The 26,068-nt window shown below is 50.2% G+C and overlaps 1 protein-coding gene across 2 annotated transcripts; it reads left to right on the top strand.

Moving 5' to 3' along the window:
- The first annotated feature begins 5,031 nt into the window (after positions 1-5,031).
- On the top strand, positions 5,032-25,822 carry LOC140192572 (uncharacterized). 2 transcript variants are annotated; one of them, XM_072250137.1, is made up of 5 exons: positions 5,032-5,410; positions 6,247-6,384; positions 14,084-14,200; positions 19,711-19,765; positions 24,628-25,822. In XM_072250137.1, exons 1-5 carry the CDS (start codon positions 5,117-5,119, stop codon positions 24,984-24,986), a joined length of 963 nt encoding a protein of 320 aa, XP_072106238.1. In that variant the 5' UTR covers positions 5,032-5,116; the 3' UTR covers positions 24,987-25,822. The 2 variants fall into 2 exon arrangements, with proteins under 2 accessions (XP_072106238.1, XP_072106237.1); XM_072250136.1 differs by having other exon boundaries at positions 6,241-6,384.
- Positions 25,823-26,068: the final 246 nt, after the last annotated feature.

The following is a 26,068-nucleotide window of genomic DNA, read 5'->3' as shown; positions in this document are numbered from 1 at the left end:
TGTTGTTATCACATCCTTGATAACTGACTCCAGCAGTTTCCCCACCACTGACGTTAGGCTAACCTGTCTATAATTCCCCGGTTTCTCTCTCCCTCCTTTTTTAAAAAGTGGAGTTACATTAGCCACCCTCCAATCCTCAGGAACTAGTCCAGAATCTAACGAGTTTTGAAAAATTATCACTAATGCATCCACTATTTCTTGGGCTACTTCCTTAAGCACTCTAGGATGCAGACCATCTGGCCCTGGGGATTTATCTGCCTTCAATCCCTTCAATTTACCTAACACCACTTCCCTATAACATGCATTTCGCTCAGTTCCTCCATCTCACTGGACCCTCTGTCCCCTACTATTTCTGTAAGATTATTTATGTCCTCCTTAGTGAAGACAGAACCAAAGTAATTATTCAATTGGTCTGCCATGTCCTTGCTCCCCATAATCAATTCACCTGTTTCTGTCTGCAGGGGACCTACATTTGTCTTTACCAGTCTTTTCCTTTTTGCATATCTAAAAAAGCTTTTACAGTCCGCTTTTATGTTCCCTGCCAGTTTTCTCTCATAATCTTTTTTCCCCTTCCTAATTAAGCCCTTTGTCCTCCTCTGCTGAACTCTGAATTCCTCCCAGTCCTCAGGTGAGCCACTTTCTCTGGCTAATTTGTATGCTTCTTCTTTGGAATTGATACTATCCCTAATTTCTCTTGTCAGCCACGGGTGCACTACCTTCCTTGATTTATTCTTTCGCCAAACTGGGATGAACAATTGTTGTAGTTCATCCATGCAAACTTTAAATGCTTGCCATTGCATATCCACCGTCAATCCTTTAAGTGTCATTTGCCAGTCTATCTTAGCTAATTCACGTCTCATACCTTCAAAGTTACCCCACTTTAAGTTCAGAAACTTTGTTTCTGAATTAACTATGTCACCCTCCATCTTAATGAAGAATTCCACCATATTATGGTCACTCTTACCCAAGGGGCCTCTCACGACAAGATTGCTAATTAACCCTTCCTCATTGCTCAAAACCCAGTCCAGAATAGCCTGCTCTCTAGTTGGTTCCTCGACATGTTGGTTCAAAAAACCATCCCGCATACATTCCAAGAAATCCTCTTCCTCAGCACCTTTACCAATTTGGTTCACCCAATCTACATGTAGATTGAAGTCACCCATTATAACTGCTGTTCCTTTATGGCACACATTTCTAATTTCCTGTTTAATACCATCTCCGACCTCACTACTACTGTTAGGTGGCCTGTACACAACTCCCACCAGCGTCTTCTGCCCCTTAGTGTTACGCAGCTCTACCCATATCGATTCCACATCTACCCGGCTTATGTCCTTCCTTTCTATTGTGTTAATCTCTTCTTTAACCAGCAACGCCACCCCACCTCCCCTTCCTTCATGTCTACCCCTCCTGAATATTGAATATCCCTGAACGTTGAGCTCCCATCCCTGGTCACCCTGGAGCCATGTCTCTGTGATCCCAACTATATCATAATCATTAATAACAATCTACACTTTCAATTCATCCACCTTATTACGAATGCTCCTTGCATCGACACACAAAGCCTTCAGGCGCTCTTTTACAACTCTCTTAGCCCTTATAGAATTATGCTGAAAAGTGGCCTTTTTAATGCTTGCCCTGGATTTGTCAGCCTGCCACTTTTACTTTTCTCCATAGTACTTTTTGTTTCTAACCCTCACTTTACACCCCTCTACCTCTCTGCACTGGTTCCCATCCCCCTGTAGTGAACTAACCTCCTCTCGCCTAGCCGCTTTAATTTGATTCCCACCCCCAACCATTCTAGTTTAAAGTCACCTCAGTAGCCCCCGCTAATCTCCCTGCCAGGATATTGGTCCCCCTAGGATTCAAGTGCAACCCGTCCTTTTTGTACAGGTCACGCCTGCGCCAAAAGAGGTCCCAATGATCCAAAAACTTGAATCCCTGCCCCCTACTCCAATCCCTCAGCCATGCATTTATCCTCCACCTCATCGCATTCCTACTCTCACTGTCGCGTGGCACAGGCAGTAATCCCGAGATTACTACCTTTGCGGTCCTTTTTCTCAACTCCCTTCCTAGCTCCCTATATTCTCCTTTCAGGACCTCTTCCCTTTTCCTACCTATGTCATTGGTACCTATATGTACCACGACCTCTGGCTCCTCACCCTCCCACTTCAGGATATCTTGGACACGATCAGAAATATCCCGGACCCTGCACCAGGGAGGCAAACTACCATCCGGGTCTCTGGACTGCGTCCACAGAATCGTCTATCTGACCCCCTTACTATCCCCTATCACAACTGCCCTCCTCTTCCTTGCCCTACCCTTCTGAGCTACAGGGCCAGACTCTGTGCCGGAGGCACGGCCTCTGTCGCTTCCCCCAGGTAAGCTGTCCCCCCCAACAGTACTCAAACAGGAGTACCTGTTGTTAAGGGGCACAGCCACCGGGGAACTCCCTATTACCTGACTCTTCCCCTTCCCCCTCCTAACCGTGACCCACTTGTCTGCCTCCCGTGGCCCCGTGTGACCACCTGCCTGCAACTCCTCTCTATCACCTCCTCACTCTTCCTGACCAGACGAAGGTCATCGAGCTGTAGCTCCAGTTCCGTAACGCGGTCCCTTAGGAGCTGCATCTCAATGCACTTGGCGCAGATGTAGACGTCTGGGAGACTTGGAGACTCCAGGGCCTCCCACATCCAACACCGAGAACAACAAACTGCCCTCACACTCATACTGCCCCTCTCCTCAAATAACAACAGAAAATGAATGCCAAACCTCCCTCGCCTCGCCTGTTTCCGCCTGAGCCCGTTGAGCTGAAGCCCTTAAGTCTTCACTCTGTTCCCGGCTCACTCCGCAGCCCGCAAACTACGCTGCCTGCTCTATGAGGCTCTGTTCCTTTTAAATCTGCCGCGCTGCACAGCCCGACGTCACACGCCTGCGCAGTCCCGCCACTCAGAACGCCGTTGTCCATGTTTAATCATGTCCATGTTTAAGTTTCTGTGTGTTGTCTGTGTCTCGAGTCCATGTTGGAGTTTCCGTCTGTGTATGTGTTTCAAGTCTGTTTTGAGTGCCGTCTGGGTCTGAGTATCGTGTCTGTTTTTGAGTTTCCATCTGAGTCTGTGTTTTGAGTCTGTGTTTTGTGTCTGTGTTTGAGTTTCCATTTGTGTCTGTGTATATGTATCGTGCCTGTGTTTAAGTTTCTGTATATTGTCTGTGTATCATGTCCGTGTTTGAGTTTTTGTCTGTGTCCAGTATTCGTGTTTGAGTTTCCGTTTGTGTCTGGGTATCGTGTCTGTGTTTGAGTTTCCGTCTGTATCTGGGTATCGTGTCTGTGTTTGAGTTTTTGTCCTGTGTCTGTGTATCATGTCTGTTTTTGAGTTTCTGTATGTTGTCTGTGTATCGTGTCTGTGTTTGAGTTTCTGTATGTTGTCTGTGTATCATGTCCGTGTTTGAGTTTTTGTCTGTGTCTAGGATTCATGTTTGAGTTTCTGTCTGTGTCTGTGTATCGTGTCTGTGTTTGAGTTTCTGTTTGTTGTCTGTGTATCATGTCTGTGTTTGAGTTTCTGTCTATGTCTGTGTATGTGTTTCATGTTTGTGTTTGAGTTCCATTTGTGTCTGTGTTTCGTGTCCGTGTTTGAGTTTCTGTCTGTGTCTGTTTATCGTGTCTGTTTTTGAGTTTCCATCTGTGTCTGTGTATCGTGTCAATGTTTGAGTTTCTGTCTGTGTTTGTGTATCGTGTCAATGTTTGAGTTTCAGTCTGTGTCTGAATGTGTATCGTGTCTGTGTTTGAGTTTCTGTATGTGTCTGTGTATGTGTTTTATGTATGTATTTGAGGTCCATCTGTGTCTGTGTTTTGTGTCTGTGTTTGAATTTCCATCTGTGTCTGTGTCTGTGTATCGTGACAGTGATTAAGTTTCTGTCTGTGTCTGTGTCTCATGGCCTTGTTTGGGTTTCTGTCTTTGTGTATCGTCTCCATGTTTGAGTTTCTGTATGTTTTCTGTGTATTGTATCAGTGTTTGAGTTTCTGTCTGTGTCTGTGTTTCAGTTTCTGTCTGTGTCTGTGTATCGTGTCTGTGTTTGAGTTTCTGTCTGTGTCTGTGTTTCAGTTTCTGTCTGTGTCTGTGTATCATGTCTGTTTTTGAGTTTCTGTATGTTGTCTGTGTATCGTGTCTGTGTTTGAGTTTCTGTATGTTGTCTGTGTATCATGTCCGTGTTTGAGTTTTTGTCTGTGTCTAGGATTCATGTTTGAGTTTCTGTCTGTGTCTGTGTATCGTGTCTGTGTTTGAGTTTCTGTTTGTTGTCTGTGTATCATGTCTGTGTTTGAGTTTCTGTCTATGTCTGTGTATGTGTTTCATGTTTGTGTTTGAGTTCCATTTGTGTCTGTGTTTCGTGTCCGTGTTTGAGTTTCTGTCTGTGTCTGTTTATCGTGTCTGTTTTTGAGTTTCCATCTGTGTCTGTGTATCGTGTCAATGTTTGAGTTTCTGTCTGTGTTTGTGTATCGTGTCAATGTTTGAGTTTCAGTCTGTGTCTGAATGTGTATCGTGTCTGTGTTTGAGTTTCTGTATGTGTCTGTGTATGTGTTTTATGTATGTATTTGAGGTCCATCTGTGTCTGTGTTTTGTGTCTGTGTTTGAATTTCCATCTGTGTCTGTGTCTGTGTATCGTGACAGTGATTAAGTTTCTGTCTGTGTCTGTGTCTCATGGCCTTGTTTGGGTTTCTGTCTTTGTGTATCGTCTCCATGTTTGAGTTTCTGTATGTTTTCTGTGTATTGTATCAGTGTTTGAGTTTCTGTCTGTGTCTGTGTTTCAGTTTCTGTCTGTGTCTGTGTATCGTGTCTGTGTTTGAGTTTCTGTCTGTGTCTGTGTTTCAGTTTCTGTCTGTGTCTGTGTATCGTGTCTGTGTTTGAGTTTCTGTCTGTTTCTGTGTTTCAGTTTCTGTCTGCTACTGAGCTCGCCTTCAGGAAGTTTTTGCTCTGTATGTCTAAGCACTAACACTTCTCATCAACCATCCAACAGGTGTCCGAGCTACGGGCAGCAACTGAGGAAACGTGGCCTGCCTGTCTCTGGCACAAAACCTGCCCTGCTTGAACGTCTGAAGCCCTACCAGCTTTCGGGGCCCAAGATGGCACCCTCGCCCTTGGTGTCCCGGCCACGATCGCCTCCGTCCACAGTCCGGCCCGCCCTTCTCGAGAAACAGAAGGTGATCGAGAGGCTAACGTGGAAACTGAGGCAGGAGCAGCCACCAACACTGGCTCCCCACCCACCCATCTCAGCCGCACCCTTTCCTGGCCCGGCGTTGATGGAAGGACAGACGGAGAGTCTCCCTTCCCCCAGAAACAACTTTCTTCTCCCCTCCATCACTGATGCCAGTCTCTTATCTCCCCAGCCACAGCCACAGGAAGGAAGCCCACTACAGGTCAGGGTTCTCCATGCTGTCTGACCCTGGGAGTGTGTGACGGGCTGGTGTGAGGGAGCTTCACTCTGCGTCTGACCCCGGGAGTGTGTGATGCGATGGTGTGGAGGGAGCTTCACTCTGTGTCTGACCCTGGGAGTGTGTGATGGAACGATGTGGCAGGAGATTTACTCTGTGTCTGACCCCAGGAGAGTGTGATGGGACGATGTGGAGGAATCTTCATTCTGTGTCTGACCCAAGGAGTGTGTGATGGGACGTGTGGAGGGAGCTTCACTCTGTGTCTGACCCCGGAAGTGTGTGATGGGACGTGTGGAGGGAGATTCACTCTGTGTCTGACCCCGGGAGTGGGTGATGGTACGGTGTGGAGGGAGTTTCACTCTGTGTCTGACCTTGGGAGTGGGTGATGGGACGGTGTGGAGGGAGTTTCACTCTGTGTCTGACCCCGGGAGTGTGGGATGGGACGTGTGGAGGGAGATTCACTCTGTGTCTGACCCCGGGAGTGTGGGATGGGACGTGTGGAGGGAGATTCACTCTGTGTCTGACCCCGGGAGTGCGTGATGGTACGGTGTGGAGGGAGTTTCACTCTGTGTCTGACCCTGGGAGTGGGTGATGGGACGGTGTGGAGGGAGTTTCACTCTGTGTCTGACCCCGGGAGTGGGTGATGGGACAGTGTGGAGGGAGTTTCACTCTGTGTCTGACCCCGGGAGTGGGTGATGGGACAGTGTGGAGGAGTTTCACTCCAGTAACAGGGTTTTGTCTTGTCTCTGTATTGGCCATTATTCTGACCTCTGAATCTCTGACTACCAACATCCTAACCCATCCCCTTCCTGAAGCCACAGGACAGCAGCCTATGTCCTCCATCAGAGATGCAGAAAGCCTGTCCGGATTTCCCCCTCTCTCCAGCCAGTCTGCACTCATTCTTCCCCATGGAAGAGCTGGATTTCGAGTCTGAGTTCCAGGGGAACTTTGATCGAGAGGTGAGTGTGAACGAGTTTCAGCTGCCCCTTGTACAGGATGCAATCAAATCCCTTCGTTACCTGAATCTCACTGTCAGAAGCCAAGAGACCATGAGAGATAGGAACAGAATTAGACCATTTGGCTCATTTAGTCTATCCCACTATTCCATCATGGCCAATTTATTAACCCTCTCAACCCCATTCCCCTGCTTCTCTCCGTAACCTTTGATGACCTGACAAAAAGAAACTATCAATCTCTGCCTTAAATATATCCAATAACCCTTCCTGGCTATGAATTCCATAGATCCGACTGAAGAAAGTCCTCCTCATCTCTGTTCGAGAAGGATGTCCCTCTACTCTGAGGCTGTGCCCTCTGGTTCTTGATTCCCCAACGATAGGAAACATCGCCACCCCCTTCACTCGATCTGGCCCTTCGGTACCTTGCAATGAGATCGCCTTTCCTTCTAACTGGAGTACAGTATTGCAGCAACAACCGCAAAACGAAAGGACGGTGTAAAGATTGTCATCCCCACATCTCACAATCTCAGAGAGTGAGGAGGAGGCTGACAGGAGTGAGAAAGGTGAGCTGATTGAGTGGTGTCACAAGAACAAACTTTCACCGAACGTCAGAGAGACCAAGGGATTAATTGTGGACCAGAAAGGGGAAGTGAGGGGAACACACGCCAGTCCTCTAGAAAGACTCAGGGTCCCCTGATAGAACAGCACAGTACAGGCCTTTCTGCTGACCTCCCGACCCTTCTCCCTCCGTTTTCATATCATGCACCTGTACGGAACTAAGAATCTCTGAAATGACGCGAATGCATCTGTCTCTGGCGGGGTGTCCCACACACCCCCTACTCTCTGTGTATAAAACTTCCCTCCGAAAACCCCCCCCCCACCCCCGCCGTACTTTCCTGCAATCACCTTAAAAATTAGGTCCCCTCATATCAACCATTTCCAAGTTGGGAAATGCTCTGATGCTCTGGCTGTTCAGCTTATTGCAAACTCTTAGCATCTTGTACACCTCTGTCGTCACCTCTCATCCTCCCTCAGTCCGAAGAGAAAAGCCTCAGCTCACTCAACCTTTCCTCATAAAACAATGCTATAATCCAGGCAGTATTCTGGTAAATCTCATCTGCACTCTCTCTAATACAAAGAGCAGTCTGCTTAGACTCCTCTGCACCCTCTCTAATCCGGACAGCATCCTGGTGAATCTCCTCTGCACCATCTCTAATACAGACAGCATCCTGGTGAATCTCCTCTGCACCCTCTCTAATCCGGACAGCATCCTGGTGAATCTCCTCTGCACCCTCTCTAAAACAAACAGCATCCTGGTGAATCTCCTCTGCACCCTCTCTAATCCAGACAGCATCCTGGTGAATCTCCTCTGCACCCTCTCTAATCCAGACAGCATCCTGGTGAATCTCCTCTGCACCATCTCTAATCCAGACAGCATCCTGGTGAATCTCCTCTGCACCATCTCTAATACAGACAGCATCCTGGTGAATCTCCTCTGCACCCTCTCTAATCCAGACAGCATCCTGGTGAATCTCCTCTGCACCCTCTCTAATCCAGACAGCATCCTGGTGAATCTCCTCTGCACCCTCTCTAAAACAAACAGCAGTCTGCTCAATCCCCTCTGCACCCTCTGTAATACAGAGAACGTCCTGGTATATCTCTTCTGCACCATCTTCAAACCAGTAAGCATTCTGATAAATCTCCCCTGCACCCTCTCTAATACAGACAGCATTCCGATAAACCTCCCCTGCATCCCCTCTAATACGCACGGCATTCTGGTAAATCTCCGCTGCACGCTATCTACAAACTTTGTAATACAGACAGCATTTGGGTCAAACTACTCTGCACCCTCTATAATCCTGGCAGCATTCCGGTAAATCTCCTCTGCACCATCTCTAATATGGAAAGCATTCCAGTAGATTTCTTCTGCACCCTCTCTAATCCAGACAGCATTCCGGTGAATCTCCTCTGTACCCTCTCTAATCCAGACAGCATCCCAGTGAATCTCCTCTGTACCCTCTCTAATCCAAACAGCATCCCGGTGAACCTCCTCTGCACCCTCTCTAATCCAGACAGTATTCTGGTGAATCCCCTCTGCACCCTCTGTAGTACAGACACGCATTCCGGTAAAACTCCTCTGCACCCTCTCTAATACAGACTTCATCCTGGTAAATCTCTGCTGCATGCTCCCTAATACAGACAGCATTCCGGTGAAACTCCTCTGCACCCTCTATAATCTTGGCAGCTTTCCGGTAAATATCCTCTGCACATTCTCTAATCCAGACAGTATCCTGGTAGATCTCCCCTGCAACCTCTCTAATACAGTCAGCATCTCCTCTGCGTCCTCTCTAATCTAGGCAACATCCTGGTAAATCTTCACTGAACCCTCTATAGTACAGACAGCATTCTGTCGAATCTCCTCTGAACCCCCTCTAATACAGACAGCATCCTGCTGAATCTCCTCTGCACCCTCTCTAATACAGACATTGTCTTGGTGAATCTCCTCTGCACCCTCTCTAATCCAGCAGTATTCTGGTAAATCTTCTCTGCACCCTCTCTAAGACAAACAGCAGTCTGGTCAATCCCTCTGCACCCTCTGTATTACAGAGAGCATTCTGGTATATCTCTTCTGCACCGTCTTCAAACCAGTCAGCATTCCGATAAATCTCCCCTGCACCCTCTCTAATACAGACAGTTTTCCAGTAAATCTCTTCTGCACCCTCTCTAATCCAGGCAGCATCCTGGTAGATCTCCCCTGCACCCTCTCTAATCCAGGCAGCATCCTGGTAGATCTCCTCTGCACCCTCTCTAATACAGAAAGCATCCTGATAGATCTCCTTTACACCCTCTCTAATACATGCAGCATCCTGGTAAATCTCCTCTGCACCCTCACTAATCCAGGCAGCATTCTGGTAAATTTTCTCTGCACCCTCCCAGATTCAAACAGTATACTTGTGAATCTCCCCTGCACCCTCTCCTGGTAAATCTCCTCTGCACTCTCTTTAATACAGACAACATGCTTGTAAATCTGCTCTGCACTCTATCTAATACAGGTAGCATCCTGGTAAATCTCCACTCCACCCTCTCTAATACAGGCAGCATTTTGACAAGTCTCCTCTGCACCCTCTCTAATATAGACAGCATCCTAGTGCATCTCCCCTGCACCCTCTGTAATACACGCAACATCCTGGTAAATGTCCTCTGCACCCCCTCTAATGCAGACAGTATTCCGGTAAACAGCATTCCAATAAATCTGTTCTGCACCCTCTCAAATATGAACAGCAGTCTGGTAAATCTCCTCTGCACCCTCTCTAATACAGACATCATTCTGGTAAATCTGCTCTGCACCCTCTCTAATCCAGGCAGCATTCCAGTAAATCTCCACTGCACCCTCTGTAATCCAGGCAGCATTCCTGTGAACCTTCTCTGCACCCACTCTAAAAAGACAGCATCCTGGTAAATCTCCTCTGTTGTCTCTCTAATACAGACAGCATTTTGTCAAATCTCCTCTGCACCCTCTCTAACCCAGGCAGCACTCCAGTGAGTCTCCTCTCTAATCCATAATAATAATAAAAATAAGAGAGGTGCGTTCTCTCTAATCCAATCAGCATCGTGATAATCTCCACTGCTCCCTCGCTAATACTGACAGCATTTGGTGCATCTCCTCTGCACCCTCTCTAATCCAGACATCATTCTGGAAATCTCCTCTGCACCCTCTCTAATCCAGACATCATTCTGGAAATCTCCTCTGCACCCTCTCTAATCCAGACATCATTCTGGAAATCTCCTCTGCACCCTCTCTAATCCAGACATCGTTCTGGTAAATCTCCTCTGCACCCTCTCTAATCCAGACATCGTTCTGGTAAATCTCCTCTGCACCCTCTCTAATCCAGACATCGTTCTGGTAAATCTCCTCTGCACCCTCTCTAATCCAGACATCGTTCTGGTAAATCTCCTCTGCACCCTCTCTAATCCAGACATCGTTCTGGTAAATCTCCTCTGCACCCTCTCTAAATCAGGCAGCATTCCAGTAAATCTATTCTGTACTCACTCAAAAGCTTCCACATTCCATCTTCCAGCTTTTGCCCCATGCCCTAATCCTTTTCTTTCTGTGTACCTGTCCAGATATCTTTTAAATGTCGTTAATGTTCCAGCCTCAACCACTTCCCCTGGCAGCTCCTTCCATAGACAGATCTCCCTCTGGGTGAAACAGTTGCCCCTCAGGTCCCTATTAAATCTCCCTCCTCCTCACCATGAACCTGTTCCCTCTGGTTCTTGATTGCCCAGCCCTGGGGGAAAAAGTCTGTGCACATTCACCCTATCTGTGCCCCTGGTGGTTTTATACATCTCTGTAAGGTCACCCCTCAGTCTCCTACACTCTGAGGAATAAAGTCCCAACCTGTCCAGCCTCTTTCCATAACTCAGTCCTCATAAATTTATCCTCGTAAATCTCCTCTGCACCCTCTTCAGCTCAACGGCATCTTTCCTGCAGTAGGGTGACCAGAGCTGAACACAATACTCCAAGTGCGATCTCACCAACGTCTTGTACAACTGTAACATAACGTCCCGACTCCTGTACTCCGTGCCCTGACTGATGAAGGCCAGCGTGGCAAACGTCTTCTTCACTGCCCTGTCTACCCGTGACTCCACTTTCAGGGAAATATGTCCCCGTACCCCCGGGTCCCTCTGATCTACAACACTCCCCAGGGTCCCTGTCTAACTGTGACTCTACTTTCAAGGAACCATGTCCCTGTACCCCTGGGTCACTCTGTTCTACAACACTCCCCAGGGTCCCTGTCTACCTGTGACTCCACTCCCTGTACTGAGGACACCCCCCTCTCTCTGCTCCCTGTTCTGAGGACACCCCCTCTCTCTGCTCCCTGTACTGAGGTCACCCCCTCTCTCAGTACTGAGGACACCCCCTCTCTGTGCTCCCGGTACTGAGGTCACCCCCTCTCCCTGTACTGAGGACACCCCCTCTCTCTGCTCCCTGTACTGAGGACACCCCCTCTCCCTGTACTGAGGTCACCCCCTCTCCCTTTACTGAGGACACCCCCTCTCCCTGCTCTCTGTACTGAGGACACCCCCTCTCTCTGCTCCCTGTACTGAGGACACCCCCTCTCCCTGTACTGAGGTCACCCCCTCTCCCTTTACCGAGGACATCCCCTCTCTCTGTACTGTCACCCCCCTCTCCCTGTACTGAGGACACCCCCTCTCCCTGCTCTCTGTACTGAGGACACCCCCTCTCTCTGCTCCCTGTACTGAGGACACCCCCCTCTCTCTGCTCCCTGTTCTGAGGACACCCCCTCTCTCTGCTCCCTGTACTGAGGTCACCCCCTCTCTCTGCTCCCTGTACTGAGGACACCCCCCTCTCTCTGCTCCCTGTTCTGAGGACACCCCCTCTCTCTGCTCCCTGTACTGAGGACACCCCCCTCTCTCTGCTCCCTGTTCTGAGGACACCCCCTCTCTCTGCTCCCTGTACTGAGGTCACCCCCTCTCTCTGCTCCCTGTACTGAGGACACCCCCCTCTCTCTGCTCCCTGTACTGAGGACACCCCCTCTCCCTGTACTGAGGTCACCCCCTCTCCCTTTACCGAGGACATCCCCTCTCTCTGTACTGTCACCCCCCTCTCCCTGTACTGAGGACACCCCTCTCCCTGCTCTCTGTACTGAGGACACCCCCCTCTCTCTGCTCCCTGTACTGAGGACACCCCCCTCTCTCTGCTCCCTGTTCTGAGGACACCCCCTCTCTCTGCTCCCTGTACTGAGGTCACCCCCTCGTCTCTGCTCCCTGTACTGAGGACACCCCCCTCTCTCTGCTCCCTGTACTGAGGTCACCCCCTCTCTCTGCTCCCTGTACTGAGGTCACCCCCTCTCTCTGCTTCCTGTACTGAGGACACCCCCCTCTCTCTGCTCCCTGTACTGAGGACACCCCCCTCTCTCTGCTCCCTGTTCTGAGGACACCCCCTCTCTCTGCTCCCTGTACTGAGGACACCCCCCTCTCTCTGCTCCCTGTTCTGAGGACACCCCCTCTCTCTGCTCCCTGTACTGAGGTCACCCCCTCTCTCTGCTCCCTGTACTGAGGACACCCCCCTCTCTCTGCTCCCTGTACTGAGGACACCCCCTCTCCCTGTACTGAGGTCACCCCCTCTCCCTTTACCGAGGACATCCCCTCTCTCTGTACTGTCACCCCCCTCTCCCTGTACTGAGGACACCCCCTCTCTCTGCTCCCTGTTCTGAGGACACCCCCTCTCTCTGCTCCCTGTACTGAGGTCACCCCCTCTCTCTGCTCCCTGTACTGAGGACACCCCCTCTCTCTGCTCCCTGTACTGAGGTCACCCCCTCTCTCTGCTCCCTGTACTGAGGTCACCCCCTCTCTCTGCTCCCTGTACTGAGGACACCCCCCTCTCTCTGCTCCCTGTACTGAGGTCACCCCCTCTCTCTGCTCCCTGTACTGAGGACACCCCCTCTCTCTGCTCCCTGTACTGAGGTCACCCCCTCTCTCTGCTCCCTGTACTGAGGTCACCCCCTCTCTCTGCTCCCTGTACTGAGGACACCCCCCTCTCTCTGCTCCCTGTACTGAGGACACCCCCTCTCCCTGTACTGAGGTCACCCCCTCTCCCTTTACCGAGGACATCCCCTCTCTCTGTACTGTCACCCCCTCTCCCTGTACTGAGGACACCCCCTCTCCCTGCTCTCTGTATTGAGGACACCCCCTCTCTCTGCTCCCTGTACTGAGGACACCCCCCCTCTCTCTGCTCCCTGTTCTGAGGACACCCCCTCTCTCTGCTCCCTGTACTGAGGTCACCCCCTCTCTCTGCTCCCTGTACTGAGGACACCCCCCCTCTCTCTGCTCCCTGTTCTGAGGACACCCCCTCTCTCTGCTCCCTGTACTGAGGACACCCCCCTCTCTCTGCTCCCTGTTCTGAGGACACCCCCTCTCTCTGCTCCCTGTACTGAGGTCACCCCCTCTCTCTGCTCCCTGTACTGAGGACACCCCCCTCTCTCTGCTCCCTGTACTGAGGACACCCCCTCTCCCTGTACTGAGGTCACCCCCTCTCCCTTTACCGAGGACATCCCCTCTCTCTGTACTGTCACCCCCTCTCCCTGTACTGAGGACACCCCCTCTCTCTGCTCCCTGTTCTGAGGACACCCCCTCTCTCTGCTCCCTGTACTGAGGTCACCCCCTCTCTCTGCTCCCTGTACTGAGGACACCCCCTCTCTCTGCTCCCTGTACTGAGGACACCCCCTCTCTCTGCTCCCTGTACTGAGGACACCCCCCTCTCTCTGCTCCCTGTACTGAGGTCACCCCCTCTCTCTGCTCCCTGTACTGTCACCCCCTCTCTCTGCTCCCTGTACTGAGGACACCCCCTCTCTCTGCTCCCTGTACTGAGGTCACCCCCTCTCTCTGCTCCCTGTACTGAGGTCACCCCCTCTCTCTGCTCCCTGTACTGAGGTCACCCCCTCTCTCTGCTCCCTGTACTGAGGTCACCCCCTCTCTCTGCTCCCTGTACTGAGGACACCCCCTCTCTCTGCTCCCTGTACTGAGGTCACCCCCTCTCTCTGCTCCCTGTACTGAGGTCACCCCCTCTCTCTGCTCCCTGTACTGAGGTCACCCCCTCTCTCTGCTCCCTGTACTGAGGTCACCCCCTCTCTCTGCTCCCTGTACTGAGGTCACCCCCTCTCTCTGCTCCTGCCTGCAGGCCTTCCTGTCATCCGACAGCAGAGAGCCTGGCTGCCTGGGAGACCCAAAGAGCACGGAGACGAGGAAATTCCAGACTCTGGAGGAGGAACTGACACAGGCTATCCGGAGCGCAGAGGTAGGGCTGGGGGTGTTGATAGTCTGTGTATGGCAGTAGGGGGAAGAGTGGGAAAGAGAGAGAGAGAGGAAACGGGGATGAGAGGGAGAGGGAGAGTGGAACGGGGAGGGGGAGAGGGAGAATGGAATGGGGAGAGGGTTGAGGGAGAGATGGGGAGGGAGGGGGATAGGGAGAGTGGGGAGCGGAGGGGTGGGGGGAAAGACGAAGAGGAAAGAGGAGAATGAGAGAGGGAGGGAGGTAGGGGAGAGAAGTAAGATGGGAGAGAGGACAGAGGGGGGGAACTGAGATGGAGAGAAATAGACAGAGCCAGATCAGAGAGGGAGAGAAGGTCAGTGAGATGGGAGGGAGAGGGAGAGAAGGTCAGTGTGATGGAAGAGAGGGGGAGTGAGATGGGAGAAAAAGAGGGGGAGGAAGATAGGAGATAGAGTGGGGAATGAAATGGGATAGAGCGAGTGCGAGTGAGATGAGAGAGAGGCGGAGAGAGAGATTGGAAGTGAGATGGACGAGAGAGTGAGGGTCTGAGATGGGAGAGAGAAGGAGTGAGAGGGGGGTAGTTAAATGGGAAAGAGAGAAAGAGGGGAGATTGGAGAGAGAAAGATTGGAAAGAGGAAGAGAGAAGTGGGAGTGAGATGAGATATCACTCATGGGGGGCTGGGGATATTATCTGAGAGAGAGAAAGAGAGAGAAAGTGAGGTGGAAGAGAGAGGGGAGTAAGATGGGAGGAAGAGAGAGCTAGGAGATGGGAGAGAGAGGTTGGCAGTGAGATGGGAGCTTAATGTAAAGGAACACTGAGGAGACAGTGATGATAATATGATTGAATTCATACTGCAATTTGAGAGGGAGAAGCATAACTCACATGTGTCAGTATGACAATGGAATAAAGGGAATTACAGAGGCATGAGAGAGGAGCTTGCCCAGGTGGATTGGAGGAGGATACTGGCGGGGATGACGGCAGAGCAGAGATGGCTGAAGTTTCTGGGAATAGTTCACAAGGCGCAGGATAGATATGTCCCTCAGAAGAAGTTGTTCTCAAATGGCAGTGGTAGGTAACCGTGGCAGACATGGGAATTTAAGGACTGTGTCAAAGCCAAGGAAAGGGAATATAAGGTAGCAAAAGTGAGTGGGAAGTTGGATGATTGGGAAGCTTTTAAAATCCAACAAACGGCAACTAAAAAAGCTGTAAGAAGGGAAAAGATGAGATATGAGGGCAAACTAGCCAGTAATGTAAAGCAGGATACTAATTAAAGGTCTTAAGGTGGATATGTCATCTAGACAAGATGGACTACATCCCAGAGTCTTGAGAGGGGTTGCTCAACAAATAATGGATGCATTAGTCATGATCTTTCAAGAGTTACTTGATTCTGGCATGGTCCCGGAAGACTGGAAGATTGCAAATGTCACTCCACACCTTAAGAAGGGCAGAAGGGAAAAAAAAGAAAATTATAGGCCAGTTAGTCTAACCTCTGTTGGAAAAGTATTGGAGTCCATTATTAAGGATGAGGTTTCGGGGTACTTGGAGGCTAATGATAAAATAAGTCAAAGTCAGCATGGTTTCTGTAAAGGGAAATCTTGCCTGACAAATCTGTGAGAGTTCTTCAAGGGAGTAACAAGCAGGGTGGACAAAGGAGAGGCAGTGGATGTTATTTACTTGGATTTTCGGAAGGCATTTGATAAGGTGCCAGACATGAGGCTGTTTAACAAGATAAAATCCCATGGCGATACAGGAAAGATACCGGCACGGATAGAGGAATGGCTGACAGGCAGGAGGCAGTGAATGGGAATAGACAATAGACAATAGGAGCAGGAGTAGGCCATTCAGCCCTTCGAGCCAGCACCGCCATTCACTGTGATCATGGCTGATCATCCACAATCAGTATCCAGTTCCTGCCTTATCCCCATAACCTTTGATTCCGCTATCTTTAAGAGCTCTATCCATCTCTTTCTTGAAAGCATCCAGAGACTTGGCCTCCACAGCCTTCTGGGGCAGAGCATTCCAAATATCCACCATTCTCTGGGTGAAAAAGTTTTTCCTCAACTCCGTTCTAAATGGCCTACCCCTTATTCTTAAACTGTGGCCTCTCATCAGCGGGAACATGCTTCCTGCCTCCAGCGTGTCCAATCCCTTAATCTTACATGTTCCAATCAGATCCCCTCTCATCCTTCTAAATTCCAGTGTATACAAGCCCAGTCGCTCCAATCTTTCAACATATGAGAGTCCCGCCATCCCGGGAATTAACCTTGTGAACCTACGCTGCACTCCCTCAATAGCAAGAATGTCCTTCCTCAAATTTGGAGACCAAAACTGCACACAATACTCCAGGTGTGGTCTCACCAGGGCCCTGTACAACTGCAGAAGGACCTCTTTGCTCCTATACTCAACTCCCCTTGTTATGAAGGCCAGCATGCCATTAGCTTTCTTCACTGCCTGCTGTACTTGCATGCTTGCTTTCAGTGACTGATGTACAAGAACACCTAGATCTCGTTGTGCTTCCCCTTTTCCTAACTTGACTCCATTTAGATAATAATCTGCCTTCCTGCTCTTACCACCAAAGTGGATAACCTCACATTAAACTGCATCTGCCATGCATCTGCCCACTCACCCAGCCCGTCCAAGTCACCCTGCATTCTCGTAATATCCTCCTCACATTTCACACTGCCCCCAGCTTTGTGTCATCGGCAAATTTGCTAATGTTACTTTTAATCTCTTCATCTAAATCATTATTATATATTGTAAACAGCTGCGGTCCCAGCACTGAACCCTGCGGTACCCCACTGGTCACCGCCTGAATAAAAGGGAACTTTTCTGGTTGGCTGCCAGTGACTAGTGGTGTTCCTCAGGGGTCAGATTGGGACCGTTACTTTTCACATTGTAGGTCAATGATTTGGATAATGGAATTGATGGCTTTGTGGCAGAGATAGTGAATGATATGAAGATAGGTGGAGGGGTAGGTAGTGCTGAGGAAGCAATGTGATTGCAGCAGGACTTAGACAAATTGGAAGAATGGGCAAAAAAATGTCAGATGAATACAGTGTTGGGAAACGTATGATAATGCATTTTGGTAAAAGGAACAATAGTGCAGACTATTATCTAAATGGGGAGAAGGTTTAAACATCAGAGGTGCAGAGAGACTTAGGAGTCCTCGTGCAAGACTTCCAGAAGGTTCAGTTACAAGTAAAGTCTGGTAAAGAAGGCAAATGCAATGTTGGCTTTATTTCAAGGGGAATAGAATATAAAAGCAAGGAAATAATACTGAGTCTAGTCAGGCCACGCTTGGAGTATTGTCAACAGTTTTGGGCCCCATATCTCAGAAAGGATGTGTTGTCATTGGAGAGAGTCCAGAGGAGGTTCACGAGGATGATTCTGTGAATGAAGGGATTAACATATGAGGAGCATTTGCCAACTTTACATAAGAACATCAGAAATAGGAGCAGGAGTCGGCCATCTGGCCCGTCGAGCCTGTTCCACCATTCAATAAGATCATGGCTGATACGCCCATGGACTCGTCTCCACCTACCTGCCTTTTCCCCATAACCCTTAATTCCCCTACTATGCAAAAATCTGTCCAACCTCATCATAAATATATTTACTGATGTAGCCTCCACTGCTTCATTGGGCAGAGAATTCCACAGATTCACCACTCTTTAGGAAAAGCAGTTCCTCCACATCTCCGTCCTAAATCTACTCCCCCCGAATCCTGAGGCTATGTCTCTTGGTTCTAGTCTCACCTACCAGTGGAAACAACTTTGCTGCCTCTATCTTACTATCCCTTTCATAATTTTATATGTTTCTAAAGATTTGGGCCTGTATTCACTGGAATTGAGAAGAATGTGGGGATCTCTTTTGAGACCTACTGAATATTGAAAGGACTAGATAGGATGGATGTGGAGAGGATGTTCTCTATGGTGGGGGTATCCAGAACGAGAGGGCACAGACACAAAAATGAGGGGCGACCTTTTAGAACAGAAATAGGGAGAAATTCTTTTAGCCAGAGAGTAGTAAACCCGTGGAACGCTCTGCCACAGACTGCAGTGGAGGCCAGTTCCATGGGTATATTTAAGGCACAAGTTCATAATTTCCTGATTGATCAGGACATCAAAGGATATGGCGAGGAAGCAGGTATATTGGGGTTCAGCTACGATGGAATGGCAGAGCAGACTCGATGGGCTGAATGGCCTAATTCTGCTCCTGTGCCTTCTGGTCTTGTGGAGAGATTGGGGGGGGGAGAGAGTGAGATGGGAGAGAAAGGGAGAGGAATTGAAATGGGAGAGGGGGGGAGTGAGATGGGAGAGGGGGTTGAGTGAGGGGGGAGAGAGATGGGGAATGATATGGGTGAGAGTGGGAGTGAGATGGGAGAAAGAGATGGGGGGGTGAGATGGGAGTGAGAGGGGGTGAGATGGGAGAGCATGAAGAGAGGATTGAGATGGAAGGAGAAGGGGAGGGTGATGGATGGATGAAGGGAGGGTGGGAGAAATGATAAGAGTGGCTTATCATGATAAGAGTAACGTAAGAGTAACTCTTAAATGATAAGAGTATCTCATGTGGATAGGGTGGTGAAGAAAGCTTTTGGTATGCTGGTCTTTATTAATCAGAGCATTGAGTATAGGAGTTGGGATGTTAGGCTGAATTTGTATAAGGCATTGGTGAGGCCTAATTTGGAGTATTGTGTACAGTTCTGGTCACCGAACTATAGGAAAGGTGTCAATAAAATTGAGAGAGTACAGAGGAGGTTTACTAAAATGTTGCCTGGGTTTCATCTCCTAAGTTACAGAGAAAGGTTGAATAAGTTGGGTCTTTATTCTTTGGAGTGTAGAAGGTTGAGGGGGGACTTGATAGAGGTATTTAAAATTATGAGGGGGATTGATAGAGTTGACGCGGATAGACTTTTTCCATTGAGAGTGGGGGAGATTCAAACAAGAGAGCATGAGTTGAGAGTTAAAGAGCAAAAGTTTAGGGGTAACATGAGGGGGAACTTCTTTACTCAGAGAGTGGTAGCTGTGTGGAACGAGCTTCCAGCAGAAGTTGTTGAGGCAGGTTCGATGTTGTCATTTAAAGTTAAATTGGATAGATATATGGACAGGAAGGGAATGGAGGGTTATGGGCTGAGTGCAGGTCGGTGGGACTAGGTGAGAGTGAGAGTTCAGCACGGACTAGAAGGGCCGAGATGGCCTGTTTCCGTGCTGTAATTGTTATATGGTTACATGATTATATGGCTGACTGGTGGTGGTGAGGGGGACAAGTGGAGAGTATGGGAGGAGTGGGGAGAACAAGAGAGTGGTGAGGAGCTAGAGAGAGAGAAGTTTTGAGAGACTGAGATGAGCGAGGGGAGAATTGGCAATTGTAGGATGTGAGGTGGTGAGCGAAATGGGTGGGGGCAGAGTGTAGGGTCTTTGCACAAAGCGAAGAATCACGCGGCAGGGAAATGGGAAGAGAGTGGGACATCCCAGGGGATGTGGTCAAGCCCCACTAACAAACGTTCAAGTGCTAACGGTGATCCTGCTTCTCCCCACAGCTCTCCCAAAGCCCGTCCATCGAGGAGATTCTTAACGAGCCACTCAGCACTACCGGTGTGTAGTCATTTGGGCAAAGTGTGGGGAGAGTGTCTGGGAGGGGATTCAGTGGGTGGGGATAGTGTCTGGGAGGGGATTCAGTGGGTGGAGAGAGTCAGTGATGGGGAAGAGTGTCTGGGAGGGGATTCAGTTGGTGGGGAGAGTGTCTGGGAGGGGATTCAGTGGGTGGGGAGAGTCAGTGATGGGGAAGAGTGTCTGGGAGGGGATTCAGTGGGTGGGGAGAGTGTCTGGGAGGGGATTCAGTGGGTGGGGAGAGTCAGTGATGGGGAAGAGTGTCTGGGAGGGGATTCAGTGGGTGGGGAGAGTGGGAGGAGATTCAGTGGGTGGGTGGGGAGAGTGAGTGACTGGGAGGGGATTCAGTGGGTGGGGAGAGTCAGTGATGGGGAAGAGTGTCTGGGAGGGGATTCAGTTGGTGGGGAGAGTGTCTGGGAGGGGATTCAGTGGGTGGGGAGAGTCAGTGATGGGGAAGAGTGTCTGGGAGGGGATTCAGTGGGTGGGGAGAGTGTCTGGGAGGGGATTCAGTGGGTGGGGAGAGTCAGTGATGGGGAAGAGTGTCTGGGAGGGGATTCAGTGGGTGGGGAGAGTGGGAGGAGATTCAGTGGGTGGGTGGGGAGAGTGAGTGACTGGGAGGGGATTCAGTGGGTGGGGAGAGTGTCTGGGAGGGGATTCAGTGGGTGGGGAGAGTCAGTGATGGGGAAGAGTGTCTGGGAGGGGATTCAGTGGGTGGGGAGAGTCAGTGATGGGGAAGAGTGTCTGGGAGGGGATTCAGTGGGTGGGGAGAGTGTCTGGGAGGGGATTCAGTGGGTGGGGAGAGTCAGTGATGGGGAAGAGTGTCTGTGGCCTGTGGGAGGAGATTCTATTGGTGGGGAGAGTCAGTGACTGGGGAGGATGTAGAGAGTTGGTGATGGGGAGAGTGTCAGTCAGCTGTCTGGGGAGACATGGTGATGGAGGAGAAAGTCTGTGGCCTCTGGGAGGGTTTCAGTGCCTGAGGAGAAGGTCAATAATGGGGGAGAGTGTCTGTATGCTCTGGGAGGAGATTCAGTTGGTGGGGAGAATCAGTGTTGAGGGAGGGTGTCCATGGACTTTGAATGGGGAGAGTCTGTGATGGGGGAGAGTCTGTGGGCTGTGGGAGGGAATTCAGCGGATGGATCACAGTGGAATAAAGGGAATTACGGAGGCATGAGAGAGGAACTTGCCCAGGTGGGTCAGAGGTGGGTACTAGCAGGCATGACAGCTGAGCAGAGATGGCTGAAGTTTCTGGGACAAGTTCACAAGGGGCAGAATAGATCTGTCCCACAGAGGAAGCTGTTCTCAAATGGCAGGGGTAGGCAGCTCTGGCTAACAAGGGAAGTTAAGGACTGTATAAAAGCCAAGCAAAGGACACATAAGGCAGCAAAAGTGCGTGGGAAGTTGGATGATTGGGAAGCTTTTAAAATCCAACAAAAGGCAACTAAAAAAGCTATAAAAAGGGAAAAGATGAAATATGAGGGCAAACTAGCAGGATACCAGAAGTTTTTTTTCAGGTTATATGAAGAGTAAAAGGAGGTGAGAGTTGATATTGAACCACTGGAAAATGATGCTGGTGAGGTAGTGATGGGGACAAAGAAATGGCAAATGAACTTAATGGGTACTTTGCATCTGTCTTCACCGTGGCAGAGACTAGTAGTATGCCAAGGCCAAAAAAAAGGAAATTATATGCCAGTTAGCCAAACCTCAGTGGTTGGGAAAGTGTTGGAGTCCATTATTAAGGAGCGAATGATAAAATATATCAAAAGTCAGCATGGTTTCTGTGTAGGGAAATCTTGCCTGACAAATCTATTAGAGTTCTTCGAGGAAGTAATAAGCAGGGTGGACAAAGGAGAGGCAGTGGATGTCATTGACTTGAATTTTCAGAAGGCATTTGATACGGTGCCATGCATGAGGCTGCTAAACTAGATAAAATGCTATGGTGTTACAGGAAAGATACTGGCATGGAGAGCGGAATGGCTGGCAGGCAGGAGGCAGCAAGTGGGAATAAAAGGGGCCTTTTCTGGTTGTCTACCAGTGACTAGTGGTGTTCCTCGGGGTCAGTATTGGGACCGCTGCTTTTCACATTGTTTGTCATTGATTTGGATAATGGAATTGATGGCTTTGTGACAAAGATAGGTGGAGGGGTAGGTAGTGCTGAGGAAGCAATGTGATGGCAGCAAGACAGAGAAATTGGATGAATAGACAAGAAAGGGGCAGATGGAATACAGTGTTGGGAAATGTATGATAATGCATTTTTGGTAAAAGAAACAAAAGTGTGGACTATTGTCTAAATGGTGAGAAAATTCAAACATCAGAGGTGCAGAGAGACTCGGGAGACCTTGTACACGACTCCCAGATGGTTAATTTACAGGTTGAGTCTGTGGTAAAGAAGGCAAATTCAATGTTGGCATTTATTTCAAGGGGAAAAGAATATAAAAGCAAGGAGATAATGTAGAGCCTTCATAAGACACTCCCAGGCTGCACTGGGAGTATTGTCACCAGTTTTGGGCCCCATATCTCAGAAAGGATAGTCACAGCCATACTTTATTGATCCCGGGGGAAATTGGTTTTCGTTACAGTTGCACCATAAATAGTTAAATAGTAATATGTAAATTATGCCAGTAAATTATGAAATAAGTCCAGGACCAGCCTATTGGCTCAGGGTGTCTGACCCTCCAAGGGAGGAGTTGTAAAGTTTGATGGCCACAGGCAGGAATGACTTCCTATGACGCTCTGTGCTACGTTTCAGTGGAATAAGTCTCTGGTTGAATGTACTCCTGTGCCCACCCAGTACATTATGTAGTGGATGGGAGACATTGTCCAAGATGGCATGCAACTTAGACAGCATCCTCTTTTTCAGACACCACCGTGAGAGAGTCCATTTCCATCCCTGCAACATCACTGGCCTTACGAATGAGTTTGTTGATTCTGTTAACAGCAGGAATTCTGCACATGCTGGAAATTCAAACAACACACATCAAAGTTGCTGGTGAACGCAGCTGGCCAGGCAGCATCTCTAGGAAGAGGTACAGTGGACGTTTCAGGCCGAGACCTTTCATCAGGATTAACTGAAGGAAGAGCTAGTAAGAGATTTGAAAGTGGGAGGGGGAGGGGAAGATCCAAAATGATAGGAGAAGACAGGAGGGGGAGGGATGGAGCCAAGAGCTGGACAGGTGATTGGCAAAGGGGATATGAGAGGATCATGGGACAGGAGGTCCGGGAAGAAAGACAAGGGGGGGGAACCCAGAGGATGGGCAAGGGGTCCTTTTTCTCCCTCTGTCCCTCTGACTATACCCCTTGTCCATCCTCTGGGTTCCCCCCCTCTTGTCTTTCTCCCCGGACCTCCTGTCCCATGATCCTCTCATATCCCTTTTACCTATCTCCTGTCCAGCTCTTGGCTCCATCCCTCCCCCTCCTGTCTTCTCCTGTCATTTTGGAACTTCCCCTCCCCCTCCCACTTTCAAATCTCTTACTAACTCTTCCTTCAGTTAGTTGACGAAGGGTCTCGGCCTGAAACGTCGACCGTACCTCTTCCTAGAGATGCTGCCTGGCCTGCTGCGTTCACCAGCAACTTTGATGTGTGTTGCTTGTTGACTCTGTTGGTGTCTGCTACCCTCAGCCCGCTGCCCCAGCACACAACAGCAAACATGAGAGCACTGGCCACCACAGACTCGTAGAACATCCTCAGCATCGTCCGGCAGATGTTAAAGGACCTCAGTCTCCTCAGGAAATAGAGACGGCTCTGACCCTTCTTGTAGACAGCCTCAGTGTTCTTAGACCAGTCCAGTTTATTGTCAATTCGTATCCCCAGGTATTTGTAATCCTCCAGCATGTGTTGTGATTGGAGAGAGTTCAGAGGAGGTTCACAAGGATGATTCTGGGAATGAAGGGGTTAACATATGAGGTGCATTTGGAAGCTTTGGATCTGTTCTCACTAGAATTCGGAAGAATGCATGGAGATCTCATTGAAACCTACTGAATTTTGAAAGGACTAGATAGGGAGGATGTGGAGAGGATGTTTCCTATGGTGGGGGTGTCCAGAACTAGAGGGTGCAGCCTCAAAATTGAGAGGCGGTGCTTTAGAACAAAGGTAAGTAGGAATTTTTTAGCCAGAGAGTAGTGAATCTGTGGAATGCTCTGCCACACACTGTGGTGGCCAAATCCATGGGTATATTTAAAGCAGAAGTTGATCGTTTCCTGATCGGTCAGGGTATCAAGGCATATGGCGAGAAGGCAGGTGTATGGGGTTGAGCGGGATCCAGGATCAACCATGATGGAATGGTGGAGTAGACTCGATGGGACGAATGGCCTAATTGTCAGAGATGGGGGAGAGAGTCCGTGGGATGTGGGTGGGGATTCAGTCCATGACAGGGGAGTGTCTGGGAATTAAGTGGGGATTCAGTCTGTGGGGAAAGTCAGTGACAGGGGAGTGTCTGTGTGGATGTGGGGTTCAGTCTGTGAGGAGAGTCAGTGACAGGGGAGTGTCTGGGATGTGGGGTTCAGTCTGTGGGGAGAGTCAGTGACAGGGGAGTGTCTGTAGGATGTGGGGTTCAGTCTGTGGGGAGAGTCAGTGACAGGGGAGTAAGTGTCTGTGGGATGTGGGGTTCAGTCTGTGGGGAGAGTCAGTGACAGGGGAGTGTCTGTGGGATGTGTGGATTCAGTCTGTGGGGAGAGTCAGTGATGGGAGTGTCTGTGGGATGTGGGGAGAGTCGGTGATAGAGGAGTGTCCATTGCCTGTGGGAAGGGAGAGAGTCGGGAACAAGGGTTTCCATGGGTTGTGGGAAGGGCTGAGAGACAAAGTGGGTGTGACGTCTTGCTCCTGTAACTGACGGAATCTTCCTTTTCCTCAGGTCCCTGTGCAAGGCTGGGGCCCGACCCCCCTCTCTCTCCTGGAGCAACCAGGCTCACTCCCATCATTACTGAGGACGAGGGGTCATCTCTTCTGCTCTCACCACCCTCCCTGGATCTCCTCCCTGAACTGTCCCACTGTCGACCCTTCGAGCCCCTCTCCCCTCCATCTTCTCCTGGGCCCTGCCGCCCGACGGCCAGCCCACCCCACTCCCCCCTCACCCTCGATCCGGCTGACTGGGTGGATGCCTCACCCAGCACCACTTGCCCATCTTTGGCTAGTGTTTTCTGTGCCGATATGCTCGAGCCCCCCGAGCTCGGCATTAACCGGATGGTGGACTTACTGGTGGACCAGTGGTGAGAGGGGCGAGGGGAAGAACGAGTGAGGGACCACCTCCCCTCCCTCCCTCCACTCCTCAAAGGACATGGGGAGAAGGGACCCCAGGGGACCGAGATCACAACCATCTGCTGCCCCTCCCTTCCGCATCTTGAGGAACCGGGAACAGGCTGAGGTTGAGAGATAGGAATGGTGGTGGGAAGAGTGTGTGAGAGTGAGAGAGACCTACGAACACACTCTCCTTCCTCCCCTCCCTTTCTCCCTCCCTCTACTCTGCAGGAGGCAAGGGTAACAGAGTGCAGTGGAGAGGAAACGCTGTCCCTTCCCCTCAAGGAATGAAGAAGAGAGATAGAGAGAAAAAAAGCACTGTCTCCTTCCCTCCCTCCCCTCCTTGAGGGAAAGCAGGACCCCAGGGTGAGTGGGAGCAGCACTCTCCACCTCTCCCTACCCCAGAACCCAATCCACAACACGTCTGAAGTTCATGGGCAGATGCAAATCCTGGAACTGCACCCCCACCCATCCGCTCACACGCGCACGTTGCCATCGTGTCTCCTTCGTCACGAGCACCCTCCCCGGTCTTCCCCAGCACACTCCTGGGAAAACAGAGCAAGGAGGGGAGGGGAACTCTTCACCTCAGGAAGATGGGGATTGGGAGGGACAGAATCCAGACTGATGCACGTTCGAGTCCAGATCCCCCCATCCCAATAACTGCCCCACAAGTCCTGTCCCTCAAGTCCCCAACTTTCTGAGGGCCCCCGGCCTCTTTCGCCTCCAGCTCCCCACCTCCCTTCTTCGCCCCCACCCCCCAACTCGTGGTCAACACTTGGGTGAACCTCAATAAAGTATGGATGTAATTACGAGATGTTGGTGAGGAAGCACTTGGAATTTTGTGTCCAGTTCTGGTCTCCTCGTTGAGGGGCGGTGACATCTCCCATGTGAGGGATTGTGTTTCGGGAAGACAGTCCGGGGCTGGAATTCCAGTGACCGGCAGGGACCCTGGGGAGTGTTCTAGATCAGAGGGACCCTGGGGAGTGTTGTAGCACAGCCGGTCCCAGGGTTACAAGGACATGGTTCCCTGAAAGTGGAGTCACAGGTAGACAGGGCGG

Source organism: Mobula birostris, unplaced genomic scaffold (assembly GCF_030028105.1).
Source record: "Mobula birostris isolate sMobBir1 unplaced genomic scaffold, sMobBir1.hap1 scaffold_1692, whole genome shotgun sequence".
In the NCBI taxonomy this organism is placed as follows: Eukaryota; Metazoa; Chordata; class Chondrichthyes; order Myliobatiformes; family Myliobatidae; genus Mobula; species Mobula birostris.
Note: the sequence above shows the minus strand (reverse complement) of the source record. Positions and strands in the feature narration are given on the sequence as shown.

Excerpts from the sequence above, each read along its gene's own strand:
- LOC140192572 (XM_072250136.1), top strand. The coding sequence starts at position 5,117 with ATGGCACCCTCGCCCTTGGTGTCCCGGCCACGATCGCCTCCGTCCACA. Across the intron at positions 5,411-6,240 it reads AGGAAGGAAGCCCACTACAG|CCACAGGACAGCAGCCTATG; the intron begins GTCAGGGTTCTC and ends CCCTTCCTGAAG. Across the intron at positions 19,766-24,627 it reads CGAGCCACTCAGCACTACCG|GTCCCTGTGCAAGGCTGGGG; the intron begins GTGTGTAGTCAT and ends CCTTTTCCTCAG.